We start from the raw sequence: 11,896 nt of genomic DNA, 5'->3' as shown, positions 1-11,896 counted from the left end.
TAGAAACTCTCAGTTTTTAATATTTCTAGCTAGCTTTTTCTTGCACTGTAATTCCTCGCTCATTATTCTTATAGTCACTCTTCGCTGTTTTTTACATTCTGTCCAATCTTTTGACCTACCACCACTCTTTGCTGAATTGTACGCTTTTTCTTTCAATTTGATACTACCTTTAATTTCCTTCGTTAGCTATGGATGATGCGTCCTTCCTCTAGAGTCTTTCTTTCTCACTGGAATGTATCTTTGCTGAGTGTTGTGAAATATCTCCTTAAATGGCTGCCACTGCATCTCCACTGACCTATTCCTTGACCTAATTTTCCTGTTAACTTTAGCCAACTCTGTCTTCAAACCCTCAACATTACCCTTATTTAAATTTAAAACACTAGTCTTAGATCCACTCTTCTCACCCTCAAAGTGAATGCGAAATTCAATCATGTTGTGATCACTGCTACATTGGGGCGCCTTTACTATGAGGTCATCAATTAATCCTGTCTCATTACACATTACCAGATCCAGAGTAGCCTGCTCTTGGTTGGCTCTAGAACTTGCTGCTTTAAGAAACTGTCCCAAAAACACTCCATGAACTCATCTTCTAGGCTACCTCTGCCAATCTGATTCGTCCAATCGATCTGTGGATTAAAATTACCCATAATTATCACCGTACCTTTCTCACAAGCCCCCATTATTTCTTCCTGTGTATCGCTTCCTACAGTGTGGTTACTGTTAGAGGCCCTATAAACTACTCCCACAAGTGATTTCCTACATTAACTATTTCTTAGCTCTACACACATAGTTCTAAAAATCAAGATGTAGAATCAAAGGTCACCCCTCTCTATTGTACTATTGTCATCCTTAATTAACAGAGCAACCTCTCCACCTTTTCCTAGTTTCCTATCTGTTTGAAATGTCATGTACCCTTGAATATTCAGGTCCCAGCCGGTCATCTTGCAGCCATGTTGATCCAACAGTTGACTCTGCAGTCCACTTATAATTGAGCCTTAGAAGCACAAGGACCTCCTGAGCAGCAGAGCTGAAAGTGAAGTCTGTATCTGAGGAAAAGAGGCTTTCCCCAGCAGTAGTATGAGGAACAAACTGGAAATAGGCAGATGATATGGAGGGAAAGGCATAAGAAAGACAGGAGTGACAATCCTGTGCCAAATGGAGAAAACCACTAGAAGAGTGGAACATGTAAAATTTGGGCAGATGGCCTAGAGAATCTATGGAAAACATTTAAAGAGCAGATCATATTTAAATATTAGATTGTGTGCCTTTTCATGATCGAAACCAAAGATTCGATGCAGAGAAAAGTCTTACTTGATCTGTTCAGGAGTTCCACCAGATGTTGCATTGGTAATGGCCCAAGCAGCTTCTTTCCTTGTCCGGAATTCTGCCGTCTGTAGAATAGTTATTAGAACGGGAAAGGTGTCGGCATCTATCACAGCCTGTAAATATTATAGACAATGCTTAAAAATGTTTTTAAGTTATACCATACAAGAAGGAATCATCAAAACTATGAACTTTGCTCTACGATGGAAATCCAACACTTTAAGCACCAGGGTGCTATCATTTAAATAATGCCCTAGTAGCTGGCTAAACTCTACCATGGTCTACAGTGGACACCAGGACATAAACTATAGATCTAGGAAAGTAAAATCATGCTATCAAGTACTGCTTGTACCAAAGAAAAATTTGCAGTTTAGTAATTAATACATCAGCTGCAAACTGAAGCATACCTGTATCTGTGCTCTGTTGCCTGCTGTAATATTGGAGATGGTCCAACATGCTTCCTTTTTGATTGATTCTTTTGCGCTGCTCAATAAGTGCAATAAACTCTGCAAAGCAGAGCAATTTAAAATTACCTGAGGAAAACAAAAACGAGGAAGAGATCAAATAATTAAATATACATTTACAATGCCACTTTTGAGACAATGAATTGGTTTTAGGTGTGCATGAACATTAACAGTGGCAGTAAATTTAAGAATTGGATCTCAAACTCAATCCGAAGCATGCTAGAGCCTAGTGATTGGAGATTTTTGCACAGGAGGCCATTTTCACACCACTTGGGCTTTGCAATGGGTGAAATATAACTTCAGCCTAGTACTGTAAAGCTTGGCTCAAGCGCATTGGCAGTCCATTAAATCTTCTGGATATTTCAGAATTTAACCAAGGAGTCCCCACATGTATCCTCTGCTTCTCATTTAGTTCTCCTTTCCCATTCTCTCCACCACTACCAGCAGCTACTCTAAGCCACTACGTTCTTGCCTCCATAACTTCCTCTGCTTCCAACGCCCCCCCCTTTTCTCAACATGCTTTTGTCCTCTTCCAAACCCGTCACCCTATTTATCCACCTTGCGAAGTTCTGAGATGTCTTTCTACACAAGGATTTTTATCAATTACATAAAAATCAAATAAGCACTATTCCTTCATATGATTGCACCATCCCTCATACTGCTGTTACCCGTTTACACACCTGAACTATCCCTATGACATGCTTCTCCATCAAAGTTTGCTCATTTCACCTTCCCCTACTTACCTGAGTCTGTATATCATCGCCTGTTACAATGTTTCCTACTGCACGCAAGGCTGGTGAGATCACTTTATAGTCACAGTGCCTGTCAGAAAAGCGCATGGAGGAAAATTACTTTTTTTAAAAAAAACCTTTAGAGCAAAAGTTCTGCTTACACATTGAGACACTGACTGGACGTCAAACTGTTTTCTAGTGCACCAAAATTCTATTTGTATCATGTTTGTGGAAAGTTGCTACTGGCTTTTCTGAAGGGTGCACCGCTGAGGAAAAGGAGTATAGGAAAATGTTGGAACAAATTTAAATGGTATTAGGCATGTAAATTGGGTACTAGAAATGGATAGAAGCACAGTATTGGAACATATTTTCAATATTATAACAGTAAAAGAGTGGTTAGGAATGAGGTTGGAACTCTGCAGGATAAAAAAGTGGTGCAATAAATGAAAGAAAAATAATTATGATTATTTTCTAGTCACTCAGGAGGAACACAGTGACTCATTGTCCAAATATTGAGTTTGGGTTGTTTATCTTGCCTACTGAAGTCGAGAATGCAGGGAATCACATCAGCTGAAGAACAAGTTTTTGAGTAGGGGGGTTGCTTCAACAGGAAAGCAGTCAAACAGACAAACAGCAGATGGCAGCATCCTTGCAAAATGTTGCAAGGCAGGCAAGGCCTGGTTGTGCAAAGCAGATTATCCAAAATGCAAACAGGACATTGGCAATGTCCACATCCCATGTTGTGTAATTTATGTAAGAAAACCATCAGTGTCTTCACCACAGGGGTGGTGAGAAGTGATGTGTAAAGTAGGGAGATTGTTTTATTTATTCCATATATCTGCAGTCTGATTTATTTTTTAAAATAGGGAGAGTTAGAATGGGGCTACCTTTCTTGACCAGATTTCAAAATAGGGACTGGGGCCCAGTTGTCTGCGAGACAGGCCAAGTTGTTTTGGTCTATATATTAGTCAGGACATAGAAGGTTTGTCTCGGATGCTTGAACATCAACAGGTCCTCGATAAACAGATGACATAAAAACATCTGTTTATCATGCCATTAAATGGTATGCTCCAATGTGTCCTTGATCCTAGTTGATTACCAGCTATATCTAAGAGAGCTTTTGACTGAAACTCTCTAGTTCAGTTCTAAATTGACATCTTGACCCCATGCAGTTGACAAACTATGTCATCCATGCAAATCACTGTTTCGTTCTGAAGTCTAGTCACACAATGCATGATGTAAAATACTTTCTTAAAGGCTATTTAAGCCCATGGAGTTTTAAGTTGAAGTATATTAACGTTTTAAGTATTGTACTTATAATTTCTTGCTTTGCCTTGGTGTGTTATCTTACTAGAAAGAAATCTTGTATTGCAGCCTGCACATATGGTTTCAACAAGGTGGTGTCTACTGACTTCCAGAGACAGAAGAGTATGGTAGGCATACGATCTCCAGTAGATTATACCAATAATGATGGCATAATTGTTAATGCCATGACATCCATAAAGATGCATGTTTTAGTTCAAAGGAAACTCGGTCTGCTTGTGGAAACTATTCTGATGCAAGTACAAATTATAAGTTTTGGGGAAAACCCCCCACAAATGTTAATATAGTTTAAGTTCTGCAATTAGAAAAGGCTTGGGGTCTTCAATTACAATATTAAATAGTACAGATAAAGTAAACCCGGAAATCTATTTGATGGCAAGGTATAATAACAGGACGCCATTTAAAATTAGTAAAATGTGGATTTTAGAAAAATCAAAATGCACAAAGGGTGATGGACATTTGGAATAATCTGTCTGGAGGCATTCAAAATGCAGTTTGTTGTTGGGATGAACTGATATGAGCATCAACAGCCCAATTCTCATCCTTTGCTTTTGCTCATTTATTACTTGGAAGAGTCAGTGTGGGTTTCCAATACTATTGTGCATATGATAATACTGCAGAGAAAAAATTGTATCCTACTATTGCTTTCATGTCTAGTCCAACGTCCAAATTATTTACTGTTGGAGATAAAAGCACCTTATGATTGAGGCCTAGTTAATCTTCACTTTCCATAAAATAACTGAGTATTTAGATTTCCAAACTGGCACCTTGGATCAATTGAAACACTTCAAGAATGATGTGGGTTCAAGCCTCACTCCAGAACTTGAGTACACAGGGAGGACTGGATTGAAGTTGCTGTTTTTCGGATAAACCGAGGCCCCTTCTGTCTGTTCCAGTGGTTCAGGTGAACATAAAAGTCCGTAAAGAAAAGCAGGGAGTTCTCCCAGTATCCAGCCAACATTCCTCCCTCAACCATCATTATTAAATTCAAATTAACTGGTCATTAATCTCATTATTATTTGTAACACCTTGCTGTGTGCAAGGGGTACCAATATCCTGGGGGGGGGAGATTTGCTAGTGCTCTTCGGGGGGGGGGGGGTTTAAACTAATTCAGCAGGGGAATGGGAACCTAAATTGTAGTGCCAGTGTACAGGATGTTGAGAGTAGTGAGGTCAGGGATAAGGTTACAAGGACGCAAGAGGGCACTGGCAAGCAAGAACTTGGTTTAAAGTGTGTCTACTTCAACGCCAGGAGCATCCGGAATAAGGTGGGTGAGCTTGCAGCATGGGTTGGTACCTGGGATCTCGATGTAGTGGCCATTTCGGAGACATGGGTAGAGCAGGGGCAGAAATGGATGTTGCAGGTTCCGGGATTTAGATGTTTCAGTAAGAACAGAGAAGATGGTAAAAGAGGGAGGGGGTGTGGCATTGTTAATCAAGGAGAGTATTACAGCGGCAGAAAGGACATTTGAGGACTCGTCTACTGAGGTAGTATGGGCCGAGGTTAGGAACAGGAGAGGAGAGGTCACCCTGTTGGGAGTCTTCTATAGACCTCCGAATAGTTCCAGAGATGTAGAGGAAAGGATAGCGAAGATGATTCTCGACAGGGGCGAGAGTAACAGGGTAGTTGTTATGGGGGACTTTAACTTTCCAAATATTGACTGGAAATACTATAGTTCGAGTACTTTAGATGGGTCAGTTTTTGTCCAGTGTGTGCAGGAAGGTTTTCTGACACAGTATGTAGACAGGCCAACCAGGGGCGATGCCACATTGGATTTGGTACTGGGTAATAAACCCGGCCAGGTGTTAGATTTAGATGTAGGTGAGCACTTTGGTGATAGTGATTACAATTCGGTTAGGTTTACCTTAGCGATGGGCAGGGACAGGTATATAGCGCAGGGCAAGAATTATAGCTGGGGGAAAAGAAATTATGATGCGATTAGGCAAGATTTAGGATGCGTAGGATGGGGAAGGAAACTGCAGGGGATGGGAACAATCGAAATGTGGAGCTTATTCAAGGAGCAGCTACTGCGTGTCCTTGATAAGTATGTACCTGTCAGGCAGGGAGGAAGTTGTCGAGCGAGGGAGCCGTGGTTTACTAAAGAAGTTGAAGCGCTTGTCAAGAGGAAGGAGGAGGCTTATGTTAGGATGAGACGTGAAGGCTCAGTTAGGGCGCTTGAGAGTTACAAACTAGCCAGGAAGGATCTAAAGGGAGAGCTAAGAAGAGCAAGGAGAGCACACGAGAAGTCATTGGCGGATAGGATCAGGGAAAACCCTAAGGCTTTCTATAGGTATATCAGGAATAAAATAATGACTAGAGTTAGATTAGGGCCAATCAAGGATAGTAGTGGGAAGTTGTGTGTGGAATCAGAGGAGATAGGGGAAGCGTTAAATGAATATTTTTCGTCAGTATTTACAGTAGAGAAAGAAAATGTTGTCGAGGAGAATACTGAGATTCAGACTACTAGGCTAGATGGGATTGAGGTTCACAAGGAGGAGGTGTTAGCAATTTTGGAAAGTGTGAAAATAGATAAGTCCCCTAAGCCAGTTGGGATTTATCCTAGGATTCTCTGGGAAGCCAGGGAGGAGATTGCAGAGCCTTTGTCCTTGATCTTTATGTCGTCATTGTCGACAGGAATAGTGCCGGAAGACTGGAGGATAGCAAATGTTGCCCCCTTGTTCAAGAAGGGGAGTAGAGACAGCCCTGGTAATTATAGACCTGTGAGCCTTACTTCGGTTGTGGGTAAAATGTTGGAAAAGGTTATAAGAGATAGGATTTATAATCATCTTGAAAAGAATAAGTTCATTAGCGATAGTCAGCACGGTTTTGTGAAGGGTAGGTCGTGCCTCACAAACCTTATTGAGTTTTTTGAGAAGGTGACCAAACAGGTGGATGAGGGTAAAGCAGTGGATGTGGTGTATATGGATTTCAGTAAGGCATTTGATAAGGTTCCCCACGGTAGGCTATTGCAGAAAATACGGAAGTATGGGGTTGAAGGTGATTTAGAGCTTTGGATCAGAAATTGGCTAGCTGAAAGAAGACAGAGGGTGGTGGTTGATGGCAAATGTTCATCCTGGAGTTTAGTTACTAGTGGTGTACCGCAAGGATCTGTTTTGGGGCCACTGCTGTTTGTCATTTTTATAAATGACCTGGATGAGGGTGTAGAAGGGTGAGTTAGTAAATTTGCGGATGACACGAAGGTCGGTGGAGTTGTGGATAGTGCCGAAGGATGTTGTAGGGTACAGAGGGACATAGATAGGCTGCAGAGCTGGGCTGAGAGATGGCAAATGGAGTTTAATGCGGAAAAGTGTGAGGTGATTCACTTTGGAAGGAGTAACAGGAATGCAGAGTACTGGGCTAATGGGAAAATTCTTGGTAGTGTAGATGAACAGAGAGATCTTGGTGTCCAGGTACATTAATCCCTGAAAGTTGCTACCCAGGTTAATAGGGCTGTTAAGAAGGCATATGGTGTGTTAGCTTTTATTAGTAGGGGGATCGAGTTTCGGAGCCACGAGGTCATGCTGCAGCTGTACAAAACTCTGGTGAGACCGCACCTGGAGTATTGCATGCAGTTCTGGTCACCGCATTATAGGAAGGATGTGGAAGCTTTGGAAAGGGTGCAGAGGAGATTTACTAGGATGTTGCCTGGTATGGAGGGAAGGTCTTACGAGGAAAGGCTGAGGGACTTGAGGTTGTTTTCGTTGGAGAGAAGGAGGAGAGGTGACTTAATAGAGACATATAAGATAATCAGAGGGTTAGATAGGGTGGATAGTGAGAGTCTTTTTCCTCGGATGGTGATGGCAAACACGATGGAACATAGCTTTAAGTTGAGGGGTGATAGATATAGGACAGATGTTAGAGGTAGTTTCTTTAGTGGAACGCCCTGCCTGCAACAGTAGTAGACTCGCCAACTTTAAGGGCATTTAAGTGGTCATTGGATAGACATATGGATGAAAATGGAATAGTGTAGGTCAGATGGTTTCACAGGTCGGCGCAACATCGAGGGCCGAAGGGCCTGTACTGCGCTGTAATGTTCTAAATTAGCTGTTGCATTTACTCACAACCAAATTAATTGCACTTTAAAAAACTAATTCGTTGAATGCAAATTGTTTTCTTTTGTTGTACTAAGCTGTACCAAAACACTACATAAATGCAAGGTTTTTGTTACTTAGTAGTTTGTTGCCATCAATAAAGGAGCAACTTTAGACACGAGAATCTAGCCACTTTGATATGGGGCTGAAGTGAAGTGTTTGATTTTAAGTCCATATTTTATTTTTTAGATCATACGAACAGCCTAAGTGCAGCACTTGTATTTGACTTGTATTAAGCCCTATGGTCAAACAATCTGCCAAACTTCACTGCATTCAGGCTCAGACACGGAAAGCAGTCACTATGAGAGGGCCACGAGTGTCTGCTGAACTGTAATCCAGCAAAGCCATCACCTTCAGGAAAGGTAAAGAGAGAAATTGGAAGGAAACAGGTTTCTACAACAAATGTATATCTGCATCCCCATGAAAATTGAAGTGTTTTTAATCTATTTAGCAGTTCAAAATTATCACAAAAGCAGTATGACTATGTAAAATACAGGCATAAAGGAATACATTCTTAGCCATCCACCAAGTAATTAAAATATTTAGAAAGTAACTTGCATTAATAGTTCCACTAATCTCCTGCAAACTCCCGAGTCTATTACTGCTTGGATTTTATCATTGGGCCCATCTGATAAATATGACAATGCCCAACAGGCATCAGCCAGAACATCTATGTCATTGAGGAACAGCAGCCAGGACACAACACTGAGACAGGGAGATACCTGAGAAAGAAACAGAATAGAATATAATTTATGGCTTACTTGTATGCTCCTGGGTAAAACAGAGTTGCCTATGCTGACAATCCCATTTCAGAGGCTCAACAAAAATGCAAATTTCTACTGAAAGATTACATAAATTTATATCTGTGTCATTTACCCATCAGAAAACTATGGTAAAGGATAAACAAAACTGTTTCAGGGATAGTGTGCAATGCACACACACACAAATCTATCTCTGCTTCCTAGCTAATTTTAAAATATTTCAGCTGCTCTAGTGCAGTATAATATTCTCCAAGTATTTTGGGCAATTTCTCCAATACTTTGTTACCTGGCAATATAATTCAAAATATTTAATTAAAAAATTTAATGGTGCACTTTGAACAATATTATAGCAAAAACAAATCATGTATTTTCAGTTTATAAGGAGCACTGAATACATGAAATTCATTACTCAACTTTCCTTTTTGTTGCATTATCTCATAAAACTATTCTGATGACTGCTAAAACAGACCATATAACAGTATCACTGAGTTATTGATTCCCTATTCTAAAAGGACTTAATTTTGAAGGTTATTTGCTTCCTTTTAGTTGCTCGAGTCTCAGTGTTATCCTTTAATTCTGAGGGGCAGACATCAGATTTCCAAGTCTCTGCTGATGTCACTTGCTGTCCAGTTACTAAAGGGTGCAGCAGACTGACCTAACTGCTTTACTTTCCCTTCCTCACTGGGAAATCAGGGTATTAGTGAATGCGGGGGAAAGAGACAGGATCAATTCTGTTCGCTTTTGGCGAAAGGTCATCAACCTGAAACATTAATTCTGTTTCTCTCTCCACAGATGCTGCCTGACCTGAGGATTTCCAGCACCCACAGTATTTTGCTTTTGTGTTATTGTAGGATTGATTCTGTGTTGACTCATTCCATGACGCTGTCTGGAGCTCAGCACCACCAAGCTATATTAAAATCTACATGCTATTAAACTATTTCAAATTACACTTTACAATGCTACTTTCCCACCATTTGGCAGCATGTGCAGACAATCTATGCCTATCAGTAATTGGCTGCTCTGATTCATAGGCTGAGTTGGTTCACTCACTGATTTTTCTTTTATCCCATAGGGTCAACAATTCATCGTGTGGCGAGCTGTGTGTATGAACCGGTATATTATCTCCATTCTGCATTTGCAAAATTATTCCTTAAAATAGCTTGTAAAGACTAAAAATCAATCAAGCATCAACAAATGTAAACAATTTATACTCTTCTTACAGATTATGGAATTGATACATTGTTTTCCATCGCATATTCTTCATTCCTAAAAAGCCAAAAGCTAGTTAAAGTAGACTACCTTCACAGGATCGACACTACCTTTGAAAAGTCTGGAGGAGGATTCTTCCCTCTACACAGGTTTGACAGTGCCCAAACGGCATTCCTCGTCATTGTCAATCGGTTGGGTTTTGATAGCAGTCTGAGCATTTAAAACACAGATAATTCAGTTTAACAAATAAATGCACAGAAATGCAAACAGAGAAGACTGGTTTATTTGCATCTTTGAAATCAAAAAATACATAGGAATCTAAATGCTCCTAGAAAGGCTATCCTCTATCAATTTACTGCAGCTGACTGACAGAGAATTAACAAAGCTCCAACAGACAAACATCGCTATCTTCCAGTGTTTGGAAAACTGTAAATTAAAACATTACAACGGTAACTTTGCAAGACTTCATTCCTAGTGTGGAGCCTCACGATCCAAAAACATGGGTCAGATATTGACTATAACATCACAGACTAATTGTGTGACATGCACTCCCATTTAGCGAGGCTCCACACTGGGAATGGAGACCTGCAAAACATTGCCATAATTCTTATTAGAAAGCTTTTGTGTCGTTCACCTGATTGATTAACGGATGAACACCCTAGCCAATTCCTACAAGTGACCTCAACTTCATTGGCCTGTTATTTGGGGAAAACTGACTGGGACTGCTTCCTGATTTCTTTCCTCTGACCACTGCTGGAAGGTGTGCCCTTGGACAATGGGAGAGGACAGAATTATGCTCAGTTGCAACACACTACATAGTCAAAAAGCCTGCTAACATTCTCTGGCTGGGCTCTCACAGAAAATGTGCATAATAGCAATTGGTCAACTAATAATACATCAGAAGGCGATCAATACTTTCGAAGCTGAACTCAAACAGCACTTCAGTGCCTTTAAGAGATAAAAGGACAAATACTGGAGAAAAAATGTAGCGGACACCAGAAGAGCGTACCTCCAACCAGGTGCAAACATATGTTTTATTAACATTGAAAGGGGAGACAAAATTAAAAGGAACTAATTTGGTGAGTATTTTGATAATCCCAAGGTGTTTGAAAAAAAGCGTGACTGCTTTTTCCAGTAAACTTTAAACACAGCGTTGAAAATTTATTTTAAAATGTACTTAAAGTTACTTACTGAATGAGAGGAGGCAATATATTACAGTCCAACACGTAATCCCTGCACATGGTGCTGTCCCCTGCAATGTTCCCAAGGGCCCAGATTGCCTGCAATTAAAAAATAAACAGCGAGCAACAAGAGATCTTGATTATTTGATCTGACATAAGAACACAAGAAACAGGAGTAACAGTAGACCATATGGCTCATCAAGCCTACTCCACCATTCAAAACGATCATAGCTGATCTGAGGATTCAACTCCACTTTCCCACCCGCTCACTATACCCCTAGATTCCCTGAGACACCAAATATCTGTCTACCCCAGCCTTAAATGTATTCAATGATGGAGCATCCACAAACCCTCTGGGGTAGAGAATTCCAAAGATTCACCAGCCTTTGAGCGAAGTAATTTCTCCTCGTATTAGTCCCCATATCCTGAGACTGTGTCTTGTTTTAGATACCCCAACCAACAGAAATAATCTCGGTCTACCCTATCCAGCTCCGTTCGAAACATACAAGATTCTATCACATCTCCTCTCATTCTTTGAAACTCCAGAGAATACAGGCCCAATTTACTTAGTCTATCATAGGACAACCTCCTCATTCCAGGGATCAATCTTGTGAACCTTCGTTGCGCTGCCTCCAAATGCAAGTACATCCTTTCTTAAATGTGGAGACCAAAACTGCACACAGTGGGCTGAATTTTATAAGCCTGCTGCCGATTTAAATTGCCGGGGCGGGCCGCCCTCCCCCCACTCCCAAAACTGCACAAAATTTAAACTTCAACCGTTCCCACCATCCCCTACACCCATGACGTTAATTT

The 11,896-nt window shown here is 40.7% G+C and overlaps 1 protein-coding gene across 1 annotated transcript in view; it reads right to left on the bottom strand.

Moving 5' to 3' along the window:
• Positions 1 to 1,307: 1,307 nt before the first annotated feature.
• The window catches only part of LOC137374542 (importin subunit alpha-5), an 80,437-nt gene continuing 69,848 nt past the window's right edge, over positions 1,308 to 11,896 (bottom strand). Inside the window, exons 7-12 of the mRNA XM_068040800.1 lie at positions 11,094 to 11,182; positions 10,013 to 10,112; positions 8,491 to 8,654; positions 2,531 to 2,609; positions 1,731 to 1,856; positions 1,308 to 1,439 (exon numbers count right to left, since the gene is read on the bottom strand). Of these exons, the coding sequence (XP_067896901.1) occupies positions 1,308 to 1,439; positions 1,731 to 1,856; positions 2,531 to 2,609; positions 8,491 to 8,654; positions 10,013 to 10,112; positions 11,094 to 11,182 (690 nt within the window). The remainder of the gene's footprint in view (positions 1,440 to 1,730; positions 1,857 to 2,530; positions 2,610 to 8,490; positions 8,655 to 10,012; positions 10,113 to 11,093; positions 11,183 to 11,896) is intronic.

This window comes from Heterodontus francisci, chromosome 10 (genome assembly GCF_036365525.1).
Source record: "Heterodontus francisci isolate sHetFra1 chromosome 10, sHetFra1.hap1, whole genome shotgun sequence".
In the NCBI taxonomy this organism is placed as follows: domain Eukaryota; kingdom Metazoa; phylum Chordata; class Chondrichthyes; order Heterodontiformes; family Heterodontidae; genus Heterodontus; species Heterodontus francisci.
The sequence above is the reverse complement of the archived record's forward strand: the minus strand, read 5'-3'. Positions and strand labels throughout refer to the sequence as shown.